This window comes from Hyperoodon ampullatus (assembly GCF_949752795.1).
Source record: "Hyperoodon ampullatus genome assembly, chromosome: 15".
Lineage (NCBI taxonomy): Eukaryota > Metazoa > Chordata > Mammalia > Artiodactyla > Ziphiidae > Hyperoodon > Hyperoodon ampullatus.
Genome location: NC_136928.1, coordinates 68182021 through 68199576, shown reverse-complemented (window position 1 = coordinate 68199576; position 17556 = coordinate 68182021). Strand labels below are relative to the sequence as shown.

General features: G+C 48.3%; 1 protein-coding gene across 1 annotated transcript in view; it reads right to left on the bottom strand.

The window, feature by feature from the left end:
- Nucleotides 1-1183: 1183 nt before the first annotated feature.
- Nucleotides 1184-17556, bottom strand: part of CIB4 (calcium and integrin binding family member 4) — a gene marked incomplete at its 3' end in the record, with an annotated part of 47896 nt that continues 31523 nt past the window's right edge. Inside the window, exons 4-7 of the mRNA XM_079720447.1 lie at nucleotides 13018-13159; nucleotides 3583-3692; nucleotides 2667-2755; nucleotides 1184-1214 (exon numbers count right to left, since the gene is read on the bottom strand). Coding sequence (XP_079576573.1) covers nucleotides 1184-1214; nucleotides 2667-2755; nucleotides 3583-3692; nucleotides 13018-13159 — 372 coding nt within the window. The remainder of the gene's footprint in view (nucleotides 1215-2666; nucleotides 2756-3582; nucleotides 3693-13017; nucleotides 13160-17556) is intronic.

Below are 17556 nucleotides of genomic sequence, written 5' to 3'. Positions count from 1 at the left end.
GACCTACCCCTGGGACTGTTTCTAGAAGGGGACAAGAGGTAAGGGACCCGAGACTAAGACACTCTTCAAGGCATCACTGTATATCAGGGACCCTTACGCCAGAGTGGACACTGGGTTCCTAGGTCACATCTGGACGTAGCCTGGGAGGTTCAGGGTCTGGAGGCCGCTGCTTCCTACCTCCTGGGAGGCCTCCTGTCTGCGGGACAGGACACAGGATGCGGGGGGCAGCCCCTCTGGAGAGAGGATCTAGAATGGGAACCTTGGGTCAGGTGTGTACCCACACCATAGGAATTCTCCAACATTCCAGAACCTCCTGGATTTGATCAAGGGACTCCATCAAGAAAGGGCTCTTATTTCCCCTAAATGGGTGAAATGGGCTCTTATTCCCCCTAAAGGCAAGGCAACCACAGCAGGTTCAAGTACACGGGAGGGTGAAATAGGCCTTCCCCTGTGAGCCAGCATTTAGACACCTCCTCCCCTGAGGTCAGTGTAAACAAGAAAAGACATGTGCCCATCAGGTAGGCATCTGACAGCTTTCAGAGACCCCCTAAGGGGCCTCTCCTGTGTGCCAGACCAGCTTGGCCCCAAAGAGCCCCTGTGGTGGCCAAATTCATTCCAGGGCTTGGCTGAATAGCAAAGCAAGTAAACCCTGATCGCTGGTCACACACTGTCACGTCCCGAGGGTGCAGGGGTGCCGAGGGGGGCCAAGATGTCTTGGGAAGCCAGGCGCCAATTGGAAAGACTGCGCAGCGCGTAGCTCCATACAGCTTGCACCCGAGAGGCGAGAAGAGAGGCTGGGCGGAGGCTCCAGGGAAGGGAGGGCAGGACGTGTATTTTCCTGGTGAATTTCATCCCATTTGGCCTGGTCCCTGCTGGGACATGTGTTGACCTCAAAGGGACTGGCCATCCCAGTCTTGGCATCACTGGCGGACTTAAGCCCTGGAATGAGCAGTTCTTAATAAAAAGTATGTCTATATGACCCTGCACTCAAAAAATGATGAACTGATGGAAAAAGGGAAAGGCTTTTCTTCTGCTTTATTGAATAAACAATATTCTAGACGTGAGGGAGGGATGGGGACAAAGTCATTCTTCTAATCAGATTTCCCCAGGTGCCTGCAGGGGGTTGGATTCCTAGTTCCAGGGGTCCCCCTCAAGGCCGCCAGAGCAGGTATTTGAGGCCACATCAGCATCCCCAGTAGTGAATCCGAAAGGAACTGAAAGAAAGAATTCCATTAGCCACCTCGAGCCTTCAGTTGTAAAGCCCCCTCTGATTTCTGGGTTCACACCTCTTGTGTCCCTTTCTCTGAGTGATGGCCAGTTGGCAGCTCTTCCAAGCCAACTCAAAGCCTCCTTTGAGCAGCTCTAGAACGCAAAGGCTGTCAGAACCTTGTGGTGCTAGAACCAGTGGAAAGAAATGGGAGAGATTCAAAGAAAAAACTCAAGGCAGACAGGATTCCAGCTCCAGTCATGTGCTGGGCTGTTATGGAGGAAGAGGAATTACCTCGGTTGGTTGGGGAGTGGTCCAAGTGTGGAATCTCTTTTAGAGAGTCTGCCCAGGCTAAGCCCTCTGGCAACCATGTTGGAACGGAGGGCCCTCTGCTCTGGCCAGGCAGTTGGAAGAGGGCTGGACACCTGCCTGGAGCTGGCCAATCAGATTCTCTGAGAACTTGGAGCCAGAGCTGAGGGGCATTCACTGAGGGTCATTCAGAGCCAAATAGACATAAACCTGACCGCTGTGGAGGCCACATGTGGCCTCACGTCTGACAAAGCAGAGATTGCTGGTTGCACATAAAGCAAAATCCAGAGTTGCTGAGGACAGAGGCAGGGACTCTGGGCCCCTGACCAGGTGCTCTCTGAGGTCTAGCTGTTTTTGTTCTTTTTTGAATGGTTTGTTAAACCATTTTGAGTGGGCATTCTTCCTTGCTCCCAAAATCACCTAGACTGAAGACCAAGGGCAGAATAGGGCCCTGGAGTAGCAGACACAGGCAAACAGATGCAGCTCAGTGCGAGAAGATTGCCCTAAAAGGACTGTTCCTCAAGAAATGGGCTGCCTTCAGCGGTGGTATGTTTCCCACAACTGGAAGGACCCAAATACGACTGTTAAATACAGCCAGTATGGAGATGACCAATTGTCTCAAAGGAGTTTGGACAGCTAATGACCATTAAGGCCCCTTTCCGCCTGATGGAAGGTTTGGAAATGCTTGAGCTCTTCCCTGAGCTCCATCACCAGCATCTTCATCCCTGCCGCTCCCCCCCCACCAGTTCCGTGCCAATCCCCAGCTCCCAGTGACCACTGGAGGTTGTGGCGGCAGGGCAGCAGGCCCAACAGTGGCAAGGGCAACTCCCCAGGTCAGTCCTGGAGCCCAGCGGGCTTTGCGTTGGCTGTAGAGGGACCGTGCCTGAAGTCTGGACCACCCACGTCGTTTGCAAAGCCTGGAATGCAATCTCCCCTTTGCCTTTTGAAAGCCCACTCCCTGTCTCTTTCCAGGTTAAGTCATTTCTCAGAAGCTCCAGTTTTGCTGATTCTGAAAGAATCTGCGAATTGCCCTGGAAACTCATGACCTCACTGGGAAGACCAAGGTGTCCCATTGACCGAGGGAGACTGGGGCGGGCCTTCTTGTCCCCCACTATGCTGGGCATCCCCCCCTCACTCCAGAACACCTTACTTCATGAAGTCTGGAGATTTGGCCATTGCGTGTTCAAACTCTGAGAAAGACAGCATGTTGTCACTGTCCAGATCTGACTCATTCAGGACCTGGACAGGGGTGCAGAAGGAGCCAGAGAGCAGAGAATCAGAAAGGGAAATGGGGACACAGGCGTGGGGTGCAAGCACCACATGCTGAGCGCTACCATAAGCCAAGCTCTCGCTGGGTGCTTAGCATCCCTGGAGTCCCCTGGGAGGCAGGGGCTCTATCCCTGCCCCAGGCAAGGACACAGAGGTGCAGAGAGATGAGGGCATGTGCATGGCTGTCTGGGACCTTGTGGGCTGGTCTCATCATGGGGAGAGTCCTCTTGGTGCCTCCAGGACAAACTTGAGAGTGAGAATGGATGTGGGGTGATGGACAGGGTGACATCCCCCACCTGCTCTCGTCACCCAGTCACAGGCAGGGGCTCTGCACTGCAAGGGGCTCAGTCAGGGTGGGGAGACAGCGATGAGCCCTCATGGTTTTATCTGCTCCTACTTCCCATCCAGACCAAAATGTTCTCATGGTCTTAGGACAAATGGGTGCATGGTTGTCTTCATGTCCTGCCATACTTTGGACTGTCACTCTAGGACATCTGGGCGTTGTGCTGGAATAATGTCGGAGAGGGGATGTTGTGAAGTGTGCATCTGAGGCTGACCTGCTGTTGGCCCACCTGCCTGCAGTGGCTGCAGTGTTGCTGGGAGGGCCCCTTGGGGTGGGCTACTGATCTGGAGACCCAGGAAGGGAGTCATGATCCTGGAGGAAGGACAGAAAATTGGGAGTAGTTGCTTCCAGTGAGCACCCATCCCTCAGTGCCCCTCACCCTGCCTGCCATCAAGAGGCTTCAGGTGATAGCGGGGCCCACGCCAGCCACCGTCCCGCAGCCCAGGGCACACACGTGGCTGGTGAGTTCGGTCAGCAGGTCCTCTGACACGTCGTCGCTGTTGAGCAGTCGGAGGATGATCCTCTGCGGGTCCTCCTCGTCGATGAAGCCATTCTCATTAAAATCTGCAAAGAGGAGGTGGGGCCTGAAAGGAAGGGTAAGAGGAAGGGGGCTTCCTTGGCCTCCAAGAGTCCTGGGGCCATGGCACCAGCCAGGACCTACAAACTCCCACCAGCCCCTGGGAGGCCCCGCAGAGCCCAACTATACCAGGTGGGCCTAGAACCTGGGACTCAGGGAGACCTGGGCAGGCCTAAGGGGTGGGGCTCAGCAATGGCAGGGCAGGCTGCAGGAAAAGGTGGTGCTTAATAATAATAATAATAGGCATTGGTTGGGTCTGTACTACCTGCTCAGACTTTTCCTGAGATCTTCACCTGTTTTAAGTCACTGAGTCTTCACAATTAACTTTTTATGAGTCTCACTTTACCAAAGGGAAACTGAGGCACAGAGGGTTTTCTGGTTTTTCCACACAGCCAGGAAGTGGAAGGGCTGGCATTCAGACCTGGCTAGGCTGGTCCCCGGGTCCCACATCTACCATCATGCTGTGGAAATCCCAACCCTGGAACTTACAGGTCAGTATATCTTTTGGTGGCTAGGAGTTGGGCAGCAAGGAGGAGTAGGAAGCAGCCTGGCTTTGGAGCCAGAGGACCTGGGCACAAGTCCCTGCTCCTGTCACCCTGCATCAGGCACAGAGATGCACCAGGCTGGGTCCTGCCGACAAGGAGCTCCCAGGCTGGGTTGGGGTGCAGGGGAGACCGTCAGGTACCCGAGTGGCTTGGCTCCAGGAAGAGAGGAACAGGCATCCCAAGGACCCCAAGCGTTTCCAGATGGGTGTGAATGAGGAAGACTTCTTGGAAGAAGAGGCATCAGAGAAGGACTAAATGGCTTGGGACTGCAGAGGTGGCAATTGGAGGAGGTGTCAGGGTCAGGGTCACTGGGGACAGTGGCAGACAAGGAACAACGCCAGGTGATCAGTTAGTTTTGAGGGGAGTGGAGGCTTGGGAGAAGGTCAGGGGTTGTCTGGAAGGTGAGCCAAACTGCAAAGGGCCTTGAATGCCAGGATGAGACAATTGTACTGACGTTCTTGACAGCCCTCCCCTGGGACACCCAACACAGTCCCTGAACCACTCATCAGCCATGTAGTAAATGCAGTCAACTTAGGCAGGTACAATAATTACCACTATGACAAACAGAGGTGCCGGGCTATGGTCTAAGTACTTTGTATTTCACTGCATTTAATTCTCATAACACAGATGCAGAAACTGAGACACACAGAGACTAAATAACCATGTTTACTTCCTTAATCTCATTTCAGCCTATTACCTCATCAATACGCTGATGAATCCCAAATTTGTGTCTCCAGCCTGGGCTTCTCCCTGAACTCCAGGCTCATATATCCACCTGCGTTCCTGCCCTCTCTACCTGGAGGACTAACAGTCCTCTTAAACTCAACCTGTCCAAACCCAACTCCTGATACGCCCCCCTCCGCCCTGTCCCCTAACCTGCAGCGCTCAGAGCTGCCCCTTGGCGAATGGGTAACTCCACCCTTCCGGTCTCTTGGCCAATCAGGTTGGAGTCATCCTTGACCGTCTCCTCCCCTCCCAGCTCTAGCTCCAGAGGCAGTAAACCCCGTCTGAGGTTTTCTCCTCACTGCCCTGCCTCCACCCGGGTCCAGCCACCATCACAGCTCTCTAAGACCCCGCAGCAGCCTCCTGACCAGCTTCCCTGTTCTCAGTCTGCCCCCTTCGGTCTCTTCTCCACTCAGCAGCCAGAGTGGTCCCGTTCAGCCTTCACAGCCTCCCATCTCAGCCAGAGGACAGCCCGGTCCCGACAGTGACCCCCGAGGTCCACCCTGCCCTCACTCTGCCTCTTTGCCATTCCTCCGTCGGGCCAGGCACGCTCCTGCCTCAGGACCTTTGCACTGTGGTTCCCCCTTCCTGGAACACACTCACCCCAGAGTTCCTTTGGGTCTTTATTCCAATGCCAGCTTCCCCCCAGGGCACTGCTCAGAACCTGTCTAAAATTACACTTCCTGTCCCTTTCCCTGCTTCATTTTCTCCCAACACCAAAGACTACCTAACACACGATATGTTTCACTTATCAGTTTGTTTATTTCCCTCCACCAGAACATAAATTCCACGAGGGCAGAAAGTTTTATCTTTTGGTCACTACTGTATTCCTGGCTCCTAGAAGAGTGCCTGGAACAGAGCAGGTGCTCAATGAATATTTGTTGAGTGAGTGAATGAATGAACCACCCAAGGTCACACATTGGTAAGCGATGGAAACAAGGGGAAACCCAGGAAGTCTGACTCTAGGGTCAGTCTATGTCCTCAATCACTCATAACTCTAAAATGTCCAATTTTTAGCTGGGCCCAGAGTGGAGGAGTGCATTTGCTGATGTCATGGGATCTTTCTGTGGTAGAGCCAAGACTTTTGTCTCTGTTTCCCAAGGAAGGGTATGGATGTGGAAGGTACAACTAAGCACCGAACCCCTTAAGCAGGTGGCTCTCCCCTGGCTGGATGTTGATCAGCCACAGGGGCCGGAGGCTAAGGCCCAAGATGTTCATCTGAGCTCTCCCTGCACAGCTCTGCTATGACACGCCATGGGTAATGGATCAGATCTGGTTGGGGGGGGGGCGTGCAGAGGGGCCAGCACTGGACTGGAGGGAGTGGGTCCCCGCAGTGACATTGCACTGCTGATGAGAAGCTCTGCAGCCTCTCCCTGAGCCCCCGCATTGTCCCCAGGAGTCCTGCTGGCCCAGCTCCCATATGCAGAGACTGCAGCAAAGCGACATGGCTTTGGTCCCAAGCCATCTGAAAACAGAATAATTTGCTGGAGTAAAATGTAGACCTGGACAGTTCCCCTTCTTTGGTGGTGCAAGGGCAGAACAGCCTGGGAAAGGGCTGGGGGCAGGGAGCTCTAGGCTACTGGCCAGTCCATGTGGCCTCAGCAGCCTCATGACCTGCGTCCGGCCACTCTGGGGAGAGGAGGGTCTTCTTCTTGCTGTTTCCCAGCAACGAGGGAGATTAGAGAGCTGGTGGGCTCAGCCTTCATGTCCCCCCAAAAGCCTCTGACCATCCTCATCCCAATCTCTCTGTCATGTTATTCCTTGCAATTTACAAAGTACTTTCACAAAAATTAGCTCATTTGATTGAGTGAGGCAAGGCAGGCTTTCACCACCATTCCCACGGGAACTGAGGTTGCCTCTTCGCCTCTCCCAGCCACTCGCATCCCTGTGTCAGATCCTGGGAAGGTCTGGGAAGATCCGCTGCTGGTGCTCCGGCACCTGCCTGAGGGTAATTCACAACTGGTGGAAGCCGTGCTGACTGGAGCAGGAAAGCAGTGCTGGGATGCTGGTCTCTGACAAGTAGAAAGTCTCCCCAGAGGTGCTGAGAGAGGGGGATCGATCAGTTGGAGGCCAGGAGGGTCCCTCAAAGCAGAAACTGGAGCCCGGTAGGTATGTCCTGGTAGGTGTGGCTGGCCTGCTGGACTTGACCGAGAGCCATTCACGCCTTCCTTCTTCCTAACAGAATTGCAATTCTTGTTCATGATGACACCATGTCCAGCTTAAAATACTCAACCTTCCAGTCTCCTTTGTGGCTATGCGTGACCATGTAACAGTTCTGGCCAATGAAGTTCTGGCCAAAGTTGCTGGGTGGAGCCTCCAAGAAAGTTTGTAAAAGAAGAGTAGACTTCGTCTGTGGCTTTGAACGTCCATTTTGTCCTTATCCCCTCTCACGTCCCTTTTTCTTCCTGCCTGGAATGACGAGATGCCTGTAGGCACAGAAAATATCTTGTGCCTCTGAGGACAACAGTCCCATTAAAGATGGGAGATTAAGAGGCTTGAAGGAGCCAGGCCCTTGGTTACTTCCTGGAGACATTACCTCAGCTCTGGACTGCCTGAATCCAGGATTTTTTTTTAAACAGGGATGTTCTTACACATAATTAAGTGCAATCCTAACTGATACAGTAGGTCAGAGCAGTAGTTCTCAAACTCTGCTGCACCTTACAATCACCCTGGTGGTGCAGTGGTTAAGAATCTGCTTGCCAATGCAGGGGACACGGGTTCGAGCCCTGGTCCGGGAAGATCCCACATGCTGCGGAGCAATGAAGCCTGTGTGCCACAACTACTCGAGCCTGCGCTCTAGAGCCCGCAAGCCACAATTACTGAGCCCATGCACCGCAACTACTGAAGCCTGTGTGCCTAGAGCCCGTGCTCTGCAACAAGAGAAGCCACCGCGATGAGAAGCCCGTGCACCACAGCGAAGAGTAGCCCCCACTCGCCGCAACTAGAGAAAGCCTGCATGCAGCAACAAAGACCCAACACAGCCAGAAGTAAATAAATAAAATAAATAAATTTATATGTATAAAAAAAGAATCACCCAGAGAGTTTTAGAAAAGCTCACCAACCAGGGCATACCCACCCAACAGCATTACATCAAATCTCTGCAGCTGGGACCCAAGCAACCATAGGCCTTAAAAACTCCAGGGGTAATCCCAGTGTACAGCCATGTGGGAGAACCAGTGGGTTAGAGCCATGCTTCTGAAACTATAAGGTGTAGAGGAACCACCTGGGGGTCTTGTTAAAAGGCAGATTCTGATTCAGTAAGTGGAAGGTGAGACCTGAAATTCTGCATTTCTAGCAAGCTCTCTGGCAACGTTGATGCTGCTGGTGCAGAGGCCACACTTGGTGTAATGAGGGGTTAGAACACTGAGTTAGGTCTTCAGACTTTGGCTAAGAACGATCATCAGGACCATCACCAGCACCATCCTCTCCTTTCTTCCTCCTCCTGACCCTTCTTTTTATTCCTCCTCTTCTTCCTTCACTGCTACCACTATCACCTCAATTTATAGAGCAGCCATCGCGGGCCAGGCACCAGGCTCAGAGATTCACACATCCCATCTCTAATCTTGCTGACAGCTCTGTGAGGTAACAAATCTTCCGAGCCCAAAGAGAATTCAGATTTGCCTGAGTCTAGCTGATGAAACCTTGCAGTTTATGAGTCCCTAGGCATCTATTTGCTCTGCTGATTTGCATGAAGGCTCTGTGCTTTTTGTTTTTGTACTTGAGCTCAAGGAGGAAGGAAACTGCCCGAGGGGGCCCTGGAGAGAGGGCGGGGAGGAAGATACAAGGACAATGTGGGGGACAGGGAGTGTCTGCTCCTCGATGTGACCTGAGGATCCTGTCTGACTTCTCAGGAGGAGGGGTATTCTCCCCATTCCTGAGCTGAACACAATTGAGCTCCTGAGTCTTGAACAGCAAGAGAACCTGCTACTCTTCTAGTTCCCTGAAGGTTTGGGTGTTTTTGTTTGTTTAGCTCTAGAAACCACGGAAAGACAGTTGAGGCAGACATCTTTTCGAACATCTGCCCAGCCTACTCTTTTTTTTTTTTTTTTTTTTGCGGTACGCGGGCCTCTCACTGTTGTGGCCTCTCCTGTTGCGGAGCACAGGCTCAGCGCCCATGGCTCACGGACCCAGCCGCTCCGCGGCATGTGGGATCTTCCTGGACCGGGGCACGAACCCGTGTCCCCTGCATCGGCAGGCGGATTCTCAACCACTGCGCCACCAGGGAAGCCCTGCCCAGCCTACTCTTTACCATTTCTGAGCAGCATCTCCACCCCCAGTGGTTGGCCTCTGGAGGCATGTTTATTTATGTGACTCTGCTTCTTCTTGGTTGTGGTTTAGTGGACAAGGTTGGTCCCCTAACCTAGGGGTAGCTGGATTCCTGGTTTGGCTGAGCCAATCAGCATCTCTTGAGATAACAGAAGTGAGAAACAGAGATGCTTGTGGCTGGTCAGTCATAGTGAAGCCCGAAGGCCATGTGGAGGCCCGGGTGGTCATCTTTGGCCCATAGGCACAGAGGCATAAAAATCAGATCATCAGAAAGAGAAGGTGCACAGAGAGAAGCAGAGATGAGAGACCAGGCAGCAATAGAGAGAAAAGGAGAGAGTAGCTACCTGACCACTTTCCAGCTGCATCCCAGGCTCTCGGGAGGCCTGCTTCACGTCTACCATGGGCTCCACACTGCTTATAGTGAACAAGCTCTAGTGCCCTCCTCCCCCCATGATCTGCACCTCTTGGCGTTCACGCTTCTGTATAATCCACATACCCCTCTTGTGTGGGTGGACACTTACTTCTAAGCAATGGAATTTGGCAACAGAGATGTCATTTCCTGATTACAATATGTTATATTGCCAGCAGACTGGCTCCAGAGACTCCCTAGCTGTCTTTCAAGAAGCAAGTGGCCATGTTGGAAGGCCCATGTGATGAGGAGCACAGGTCACCCTCTGGAAACTGAGGGCAGCCTCCAGTCAATAGCCACAGAGAAGCCAGGGCTCTAAGTTCTGTAGACACAAGGAAATGAATTCTGCCAACAACGGGAGTGAGCTTGTAAGTAGATTCATCCCCCGTCAAGCATTCTCTAGGCGAGCATGCAGGCCAGCCAAAGCCTTGACTGCAGCCTTGTGAAACGCTAAGGCGAGGAACCGACTAAGTTGTGTCCAGGCTCTTAACCCACAGAAACTGTGAGATTATAAATACGTGTCATCTAAAGCCACTAAGTTTGTGGTAACTTATTACACAGCGATGGAAAACTAATGTACTGCTGCTCTTCATCTGTTGTCTTTAAAAAATTTTATTTTATTTTATTTTATTTATTTATTTTTGGCCGTGTTGGGTCTTCGTTGCTGCACGCAGGTTTTCTCTAGTTGCAGCGAGCAGGGGCTACTCTTCATTGCAGTGCACAGGCTTCTCACTGCGGTGGCTTCTCTTGTTGCAGAGCACGGGCTCTAGGCACACGGGCTTTAGTAATTGTGGCTCGCAGGCTCTAGAACGCAGGCTCAGTAGTTGTGGTGCACGGGCTTAGTTGCTCCACAGCATGTGGGATCTTCCTGGACCAGGGCTCCAACCCATGTCCCCTGCATTGGCAGGCAGATTCTTATCCACTGCGTCACCAAGGAAGTCCCCATCTGATGTACCTTTTACACAGGTAAATTCCTGTTACTTACAACCTGAAGAGAGCACGTAGCCTGGGCCAGCATTTTCCACCCAGAAGAGCTGCTCCATCCAGAACAGTACTGACAGAAGACAGAAGAGGCTAGAGGTAGCACAGCATGTGCTCTGTGGTGGAAGGCCTGACAGAGGGTAGCACAGCTCGTGAACCAGAACTCCTTGAATACCTTGGAAACTCCCTGGGGACTCCCAGAAATACGTGGGGTAAACAAGGAGGAAGACTAGTGGATGGGGGTGGGGACTACTAAGCCAACTGAATTTGGATACGTGATTTCACTTGTACTTACCCTGCTTGATGTTCATTGTAAATGTGTGTCATCAGATTTAGGACACTTGGGGCCATTATTTCTTCAAATATCTTTTCTGCCCTGTTGATTCTCTCCTCTCCTTCTGAGACTCCAGTTAAATATATGTTAGAACTTCCTGTTGTCCAGCATGTCCCTCAGGCTCTGTTCCTCTTTTCTCTTCATATTTGTTTCTCTGTGTTCTTCAGATTGGATTATATTTCTATTGATCTCTATCTTCAGGTTTACTGACTCTTTCCTCTGTCATCTTGATTCTCCTGCTAAGCCCATCCAGCAGATTTTTATTTCAGATATTTTATTTTTGAGTTCTGTATTTTCCATTTGATTCTTTCTTATAGTTTCTATTTTTCTGCAGAGAATTCCTATCTTTCCATTCGTCAGGAGCATATTTTCTCTTACATCATTGGGCATGATTATAATAACTGTTCAAAGATACTTATCAGCTAATTCCAACATCTGGGATGTTGGAATCAGTCCCCATTCTTGAGAATGAATCATTAAAAAAAAATTTAATATATTGAATAATTTTGGATTGTATCTTAGTCATTCTAAATGCTTTATGTGGAAACTCTGGATTCTGTTATATTCTTCCAAAGAGTGCTGAATTTTTTATTCTACTGGGCAACTGATTGGACTTAAACTGCAACCCCTGCCACACAGGGACCTTGTTAAAATGCAGTGGCAGCTCAAATCTCCATTCAGTTCTTTTATCCTTACCTGAGTTGCTTTGAGTCTGCCCTGGTATATATGGTTTAGAGGTCAGAATGAGATTTGTTCATAGTTTTTACACAAAATTTGGCTCCCTTCTTCTGGATTTCTTTCATGGACTCTCCCCTCTTTTCACTTTTGAGGGGAAAAGGGCCCCAAACTCTCTGATTCTTCCAGTCAGAAAGAGATCAGGGTTTCTATCAGTCCATGATGCCACTTACTGAAGCTCACCTTCAGGCTAAAAAAGTAAAAAACTAAAAGGGGGAGAACCATTCAGTACCATTTCCTTTTTTCAAGTGTCAACTCTGCTTCTGGTAGCTTTCTAGTGTCATCAAGTAGTTGATATTTATATTTTGTTTAGAGTTTATAGTAGCTATCTGCAGAAGTGACAGTATGATAGGAGCTTACTCAGCTATTCTCAGCAGGAGAACCTGTGATTTCATTTGAGTTTACTGAATACTAAGCTTGAGAACATATCAGATACAAAAATATCATTAAGCCCTTTTTACAGATGGGAACACTGAGCTCTCATAGGTCCATCTGGTTTAAAAGTCCTCCACCCCATTCTATCCAACTCCACTTGGGTGAGGCAGGAATAGGATGGTGTCCACCATGTGGAGGCAGAGGGCGAGCTGACAGAAAAAGAAGGCAGGTAAGATGCCAGACTATACAAACCTAAATGTACAAGTCCTTTGGGCCAAGGATTTGTCATGAGGAGCTTGAAGGCTTACATGTGGTCTGTTTGAAGGCTTTGTTTCTTTCCTTTTGGTCCCTTTTGAGAATTTCAGGGATCCTGGATGTGCTAAGTGTTCGTGAGGAAGGGTTTGTGAAACTGCTGAAGAGCAGAACTTTAGTGGAGCCTTGTGGCTCCCAGACAAGATCAGAAACAAAAAATGTCATAGGACCTCAGAGATGATCTCAACCCCCTCATTTTTAAGATGAGGAAACTGAGGGCCTAAAAATTGAAATGATTTTTCCAAGATTTCTTAGCTATTTAGTGGTTGAACTAGTTTCAGTGTTTAAATCTCTTAACTTCTTCAAAATAAACATAACTCCTTCATACCCATATATAGTCCTCTCTTTCTCTCTCTCTCTCTCTCTCTGGCCTGCCCACACTACGGTCATGAAATATCAACACCGATGACTCCATTTGCCTCTGATGGCATGGAGGGGAAGTCATCAATCCATGAGAGTAGTACTCCTCAACCGTTAAAAACAATCTACAGCACTTGAGAAGCATAGTGCCCATAAATACTCAAGTAAGCCCCAGCTAACATCATCACACAAATGCATTGACGTCGATGGATTCCAGTTGCGGTATTTATTCTATGGCAATTGTCCCACCACTCAATCCCCACAGCACCCACTGTAAATGCGGAAGGCGTACTCGATCTTCAAGCTGGGGCAGGCCTGCTCGCTAAACACAGATGCCATGCCCAGCACATCCTCGAAGGAGAACACATCGTTGTGGGAGAACACTCTGCAGATTCGGTCTCTGAAAGGGTTGACCTGTGTGGGTGGGGAGGAGGAGAAAGAGGAGGGAGGCTTATCAATGTCAGGTTCATGCCTCCCTGGGTCTTGCTAATCTATCAGAAGCACAGTTTTCTGGGTTTGAGACGAAAACAATAACAACAACCTAAATATTGGAGTAGATGTTGGATCAATAAGCCAGGACCGCGGACACGATGGAGGGTACCTGGGCTGAAGGACCACGCTTAACATCGCTCTCCCCACTGTCATCTCCTCCTGCATGTACATTCCACAGGCTCATTTTTTGGTTGTTATTCTTTTTTATGCTTATTAATTTTGTATGTAAAATTTGGGAAATACCCCCCAAAGTATTAAAAATGGGATAAAAATTGTTTATAATTCACTCTCCAGAGTTACCTACTATCAACATATTGATGTAGAAGTCAGACAGACCCAGGTTTCAGTCCTGGCTTCACTATTTACTAGTGATTATTTTACATAATCTCCAGAGCCTAAGATTTCTCATCTACAAGATAGGGTGGGATAATACTATACCTACTTAATAGGTTTGTTGTGAGGATTAAATAGGATAGGTTTAAAACTGCACAATGACTAATAACACTCAACAGATGGTAGCTGTAAGTTGTTATATAACATCTACAGAAATTATAATTTGTACAGCATTTTCATTTTTAAACCAACTAGTTCTCAAATTCGAGTCCCAAGTGAGTAAGGGTCATGTGAGTTTAGAAACTCTGATTCCCCTCAACTGGGCCTGGCCAGGGTCATTCATGAGCGGGCCCTTCTGAGCTGGTACCACAAGGTTCTAAGCAAACACCCCAGCCACTTCTCAACCCGTTCAGAGGCAGCTCACTAAGGCCACCTTGCTACTCTCCATCCAGGCCCCAGGAATGGGCAGGTGGGGTGGGCTGTGGGTTAGAAGGGAGGGGCAGATCTAATGAGAGTTAAAGTCACAGAACAAGCTTGGAAATATTTAAAAGTAGCGGGTCCACCTTTGGCATCCTCGTCCTCCTGCTTTCTGTGTCTCTAATCCACCCCCACCTGCTAAGACTCCTTGGTCCGCAATTGCTCAGGGGCCCAGCCCGTGCCTGCTCTAAACTCACCCTGCCTGCTGGCAGGCCTTACCAGATCCCAGCTCTGTTCTGGTGTTCCAAAATGACCCCTGATCCCTCCCTTCTCACCAACCAAAATTCCTTTTCCTTAGATGCATCTCAGCTAAGGAAGCTATTTGATTCTGCGAATTCACACAGCAGTTCCTCAGTATTCCAAATTTTTAGTTAGTTGAAACAAATCTTCAGTTGATTTTTCTAGTCCCCTTTCACTGACAAGGTATTTCTTCAAGGCTCCAGGCTTCATGCAAAAGGATTAGTTCCACTGCACACACGGCCCTATCATCTCCCTCACTAAACCCCGTCCCCAGCCCCTCTGAGCCCCTGTCCTTGTCTATCACTCCTTAGGGCTGCCCTAGCTTCAGCCAGCGCTTCATTCTCTGGTTTTGATGTCTCCATTTTGGGGTCATGAAAATTTCTCTTTCATTTCTTTTGAACTCAGCTACAATGTTAAAATCTATGGTTTAATTTTATTTGGTATTCCTATATATTTGAGAAGGGAGAGAGGACATTCTGAACCACCTCACGTGGCTGTGTAATTCTCAAACCTTAGTGAGCATACAAGTTATCTGAGATCCTTCTTAAAAACATGAATTGTAACTCCCACCCTCAAAGATCCTGATTCAGAAGGTCTGGGGTGTAACCCAGTGTTATGGATTGAATTGTGGCTCCCCCCAAATTTATATGTTGAAGTCCTGATCCCCAGTGCTTCAGAATGTGACCTCATTTGGAAATAGGGTCTCTGTAGACGTGATTAGTTAAGATGAGGGTATATGAAGTAGGGCGGGCCCTGCATCCAATATGAATGGTGTCCTTATAAAAGGGGAAATTTAGATACAGAGACATGCACTCAGGGAGAACACCACGTGAAGATGAAGGCAGAGATCGGGGTGACACGTGTACAAGCCAAGGAATGCCAAAGATTGCCAGAAAACTACCAGAAGCTAGGAGACAGGCATGGAAAAGATTCCTCCTCACAGCCCTCAGAAGGAACCAACTCTGCAGACACCTTGATCTCAGGCTTCCAGCCTCCAGAACTGCGAGACAGTAAATTTCTGTTGTTTAATCTACATAGTTGTGATACTTTGTTATGGCAGCCTTAGTAAACCAGTACACCTAGGAATCTTCACTGTAGGTAAGATTCTCAGGTGACAGGATTAATCCCATATATATCTCTATATACACATATATGTTTGAGGAGTGGCCAGGGTCCGGGAGAATCCAGGCTGCCCCGTTAGATCTTCCAGGCCAGCTCCTATCTCCTCCATCTTTTAACCTCCACCTCCCCTAGAAAAGCTTGGTTTGCCTGCTTCAGATGAATCCTGCTAAGGGCAGTCTTCTGTGATGTGTTCCACCTAGCTAAGTGCCTTTACAGATAACTTTGCCAAATTTTAACTAAATTAACGCTCACAAATGGATAGGTGGCTTAACAAGATTCCTGCAAGGAAACCACAATTGAAGACAATGCTCATAATGCATATGCAAGTGAACAAGAAAATGTCAGGGCAGATCCTTCTCCTACTTAAAATGTGAGTTCTTCTCTATGAGGTGAAACAATGAGAATTCAATCAGACATAATGAGAAGTGTCAGCTCCAGTTCTCTTTTCCTGCACTCAGACAGGTGCAAGGCTGGTCAACAAGCTCACTGCCTAAGCGTCTATCCAACCACTGAACGAGATGACAACCTTCCCTTCCCTCGGGGCGGCCCCACTACTTGGCTTTGCTGGGAGTGATGGGGGGAGGGGAGAATAATTACCAGGAAATCAATTCACTCCCCCTTAGACCCATGTCACGTGACTGTTATCCACCTGCGCGCGCGCGCGCGCGCTCACACACACACACACACACACACACACACCTTGTTTCACAGAGATTGTGGAACCTGCCGGTAGCAAGAACAGTACATGAACAGAACATGGTGACCACAGATTCTGTTGGAAGATGCAGAGAAAATCCTGCTGAAGGTGTACAGAAATATGCATTAGAGCAAAATTCACACTGTGGAAAATTTGCTAAATAGTTGAAGAAAAGTACAACTGTTTCTAACATGGTTTCCCTAGATTCTGTTTCAATAATGAAACACAGGAAGAACCACATTTCTGTGAGTCACTAAAGGAAAGAGGCAATGTGGACTGAACAGTACATTACTTCCTTAATAAAGACACCATTTATGGGAAAATTTGTCTGAGTGTAATCACTGATGGAGTGGCTGCTTCCTGATGAAAATGGATTCTGGGTAAGGGTGCAAGGATGTTGATACATGTGTAACTACTCCCTGCAGCATTTCTTTCAGGCTACTGTAGTGAAGAACTTAGATCCAGAAGTACACGAGTGCTGTAGGATGCATTGATGTGATTGTTTTTTTTTTAAGGAGTTTAAAATATAGTAAAACTTATAAAATGATTTGTAATCAGAAAGAAAGTGACTATGAAAATCTTTTGAACCACACGGAGGTTTGCTGCTTATCTATTGGCAGAGCACTTAAAATAGCCATCAAACATAAAGAGGATTTATTCTTGTACAAAAAGACGAGAGTTCTAAATTTGCTGAGCTTTTTATGATGACAAGTGGCCATTGACAGTTTGCTACTTCAGAGATATCCACCAAAATATGAATTCAAATTCTGTCTCTTCAAGGTAAAGGTGACGTATTTTAACAGTGAGTGAGAAAGTATTTGCTTTTCCAAAGAAACTCATGCTTTGGAGAGAATGTTTTGAAAATGAGATTTTTGTTGCTGAAAACATGTGATCTCACCTATAAAGATGCTTCTATCTGCACACCTGGAAAATATTAGAAACAGATTTTTCTAATCTGTTTGAAAATCGTCCAAATGAAGAGTGGATTTTGAGTCCATTTGTTAAAAATATAAAAACGCAATGATTTCCAATTATCTTGTAGGAGCCGCTGACTAATGTAATGGAAGATGGACATCTGCTAGCTTAATTTCAATCAAAAGCCTTTAATTGGTGGATGGGATTGAAAATAAGTACCATAATTTAATATAGTAAATGATATATCTCTTCTCTTTGTATCAACTACAACTGCCATTGAAAACAAACTCAGCCAGACCAGATTTCTAAATGGCTCTATCTCAAAGGGTTAAAGCAAGATTTCAAAGAGAAATGAAGCATATCCAATCATATTGCTTTCCCTGACACTGTTGTTATTAATTATAAGCAAACAATAAAATTGTGAAAGGAGGAAATTTTGTTATATAAAATAAAGGAGAATTTATGTAAAAAATATTTTATGTAATCTTCAATTTTAACTTTTTATTTTGCATGTTTATTTCATAACATATTAGTA